At 34.2% G+C, this 2,959-nt stretch overlaps 1 protein-coding gene across 1 annotated transcript in view; it reads right to left on the bottom strand.

Moving 5' to 3' along the window:
- The window catches only part of LOC108692265 (protein THEM6), a 15,994-nt gene extending 15,296 nt beyond the window's left edge, over positions 1–698 (bottom strand). Inside the window, exon 1 of the mRNA XM_018200436.1 lies at positions 534–698. Coding sequence (XP_018055925.1) covers positions 534–690 — 157 coding nt within the window. The 5' untranslated portion in view covers positions 691–698. The remainder of the gene's footprint in view (positions 1–533) is intronic.
- Between the last annotated feature and the right edge of the window lie 2,261 nt (positions 699–2,959).

Here is a 2,959-nt window from a genome sequence, read left to right as displayed (position 1 = left end):
ATTTTTCCAAACTTGTTTTATTCTAAAACAAACAATGCAAAAATTATCCCTTTAATTATATTTTATGTTTTTACATTACTGTTATTATTTCTATTGTATTACACTAACAAATAATTTTACAAAAGAAAGAAGGATGTATAAACATATTTCATATTATAATTATACATGTTCATGAATACTTATGTGTTTATGTATAAATATGTTTATACATATTTATACATCCTTCTTTCTTTTGTAAAATTACTTTTTAGTATAATAGAAATAATAATGTGAAAACATAAAAAAATTTTTACCGGGAGATTACAGTGAAACTCAGATAAATCTGTATTAATTATTTTATAATATTTATTATATAATCGTTCTAAAAAATAAAAATGAATTTTAATTAATAGTGTACACGTAATTTATGTGGCTGTGAGATTGCCATTAAACATATATTTTTTAAATACTAATACATTTAGAAAAAAATTAATGCTAATAAAGTATATCGATGGATTTCATTAATTAAAATTCAATATATATTTCTCACGTACCATAGATCACAGTTTCATCAAGAATGTGCACCTTTTTTTTGCAAAAACGCGCGAGGAAGACGGTGAGAAACATGCGTAGAAAATAATGAAATTCGATGAAGCTATAAATGAGCACGATGGTTACAAAGACCCCGATCAGGACCCAACAAGTCATCATCCTCGCGCCGCGCGGTTGCCGCTCCACAAAAATCAATCCGGCGACAAGCCGGACGCTCTCCGGTCGGAGGTAGCTAGACTCTTGGATATCTTCCACCGCCGCAACACTACTCGCACCGGTTTATCGATTCGTCTGGGCGGTCGACGGCGTTCCTCGTCCCGTCAATAAGAATGCAGGTTGCGCTCGCATCATTTCGAAAGACCACGAACGAATTGCAGCGACGTCAACAGATTCATCTTAAAATGTTGGATTATGTCATTCTTGTGAGCCTTGTGTTGACAGAAATTAAAATCTGGACTTAGACTTCCGGCATTCGAGGGTCAGGGTTTTGGACTGAAGTTTAGCACGATTCATACTTCACATTACAGTAAAAGCTAGTAATATCTTCGTTCACAATCATACATTCTCTCGATTATAACGAATTTTATTACGGCATGCGTGTTGCAAATATTAAATATTAAAATTGTAACTTGACACATACATACACATCGATGCTAAATAAATAATTTTATTGACAATTAACAGTTGACTATCAGCGATCTCTCCCACAAGATTCATATCAAATTAATAAAATATAATATCGACAACGTTAATAATTATTTAATAAAACAATTTTGTCAATTAAAAAAACTTCAAATGATGAAAATCATGTCAGACTTATGAGTTGCGTCCAGAGAGTGCGTTATCAGCACTATTGTATTTCATTTTATCGTTTATTAGATAAAACAAGGACAAAATGACATGGTAGGACTAATAGTATTTTCTCCCCAAAAGTAGCCTAATACAAGATTAAATGAAAGAAAATAATCCGCGCACACTTTATAGCCTTGTCCATGATATAAAAAAACTGATGGAACATTGTTGCTTATAATAGCTAATAACAGCTAATTAAAGAACAAAATTTATTATAGGTATTTTGCATTATGAATAGATAGAAATAGAAGATAGAAATGAGTATATTGCACCTGTCTTAATATATTGCTTTAACCTTGTCGAGTTGAAGGTAAACAAAAAACAGAGAACCGGTTCCTGTACTTCCTACCCATACTTTATACAGGAATGTCCTAGGAACACCTATAGGATGTAAAGTATAGGATGTTTTTTTTAAACGTTTCTAAAACATCTCTTGAAGGCCTGCTATATGGTTATAAGATTATTTCAAATAAAATTCTTTTGAAATCACCAATTATTATAAACTAATTGTACTTGCAACTCATTTGTTTGCGTACTAAATTCGTAACATCATCATGAAAAAATTTTAAAATTTTCTAGCCTTATAAAAAAGGCGATTCATTTCGAAAGATAATAATGATGCTACGGCATGTGTGTTGTGTGTGTGTATACGTGTATGTGTGTGCGCGCGCGCGCGCGCGCGCGTGTGTATGTGTGTGTGTGTGTAATGTTTATCTTGTTTAAATAGGGGAAGAAAATTGAATCGAGCATGATTAGCGTCATTGTGCTAATCGATTGTTTTCACTGGCAAAAGAATCGGCGAAGAATCGAACAAGGTGAAGCAATAGACTTTTGCATTGCATAGAAACTCGCTTTCGATACTTTCGCGTTTGTTACATTATCAGGCGGAACACGTTCTCCCTGACCCATCGTGCCGCAATTGTATTGTTCTCTTCCCAAAAATTTAGCATCTACATACAAAGTCCGGTTTTTTATGTAATATGCACAATGTCACTTTCCTTGATGTATCTCATTCGATTAACACTTACGAGATCTCTGATGAATCTCCGGTAGATTTTACGACGAGTGCTCTGATCCAACAAAATCTTCCGAAAACGGTCCGGGCCCAGTACCAAACGGAGGAATCATACACCGATGGTGAAGTCTTATCCTGCCAATGACATCTCGTGCACTGATGATCAACGTCCTCGACTGGCCGTTGCCGGTATCGAGGAATGTCCCTTCCCAAAAGCCGCATCTGCGCCGAGGACATCCAACTAGGAAGTTCGGCTTTTAGGTGGGAGGTTCAGAGCGGCTCAGAAAACTTTGATGACTAACAAGTTTTAATGATTGATCCCGCGAATAAAATAAAAAGGCCAAATCAAAGTCTTTAATTAAAAGGGGTGAAATCATTCTGCTAGAATCTACGCATCGATAATCGATCTAATAATTGCACGCGTAATAAGGATTATAATAAAGTTAAACAAATGGTATTCATGTTTTAATAACAGACTCAAATTTTCTTTATTTCATGTTGTTTAAATTCTTTTTAAAAATCCTGAGCACTAATGACATTATTTAAGAAAATTCTTGCAAA

This window comes from Atta colombica, unplaced genomic scaffold (genome assembly GCF_001594045.1).
Source record: "Atta colombica isolate Treedump-2 unplaced genomic scaffold, Acol1.0 scaffold68, whole genome shotgun sequence".
NCBI classification, from domain to species: Eukaryota; Metazoa; Arthropoda; class Insecta; order Hymenoptera; family Formicidae; genus Atta; species Atta colombica.
Note: the sequence above shows the minus strand (reverse complement) of the source record. Positions and strands in the feature narration are given on the sequence as shown.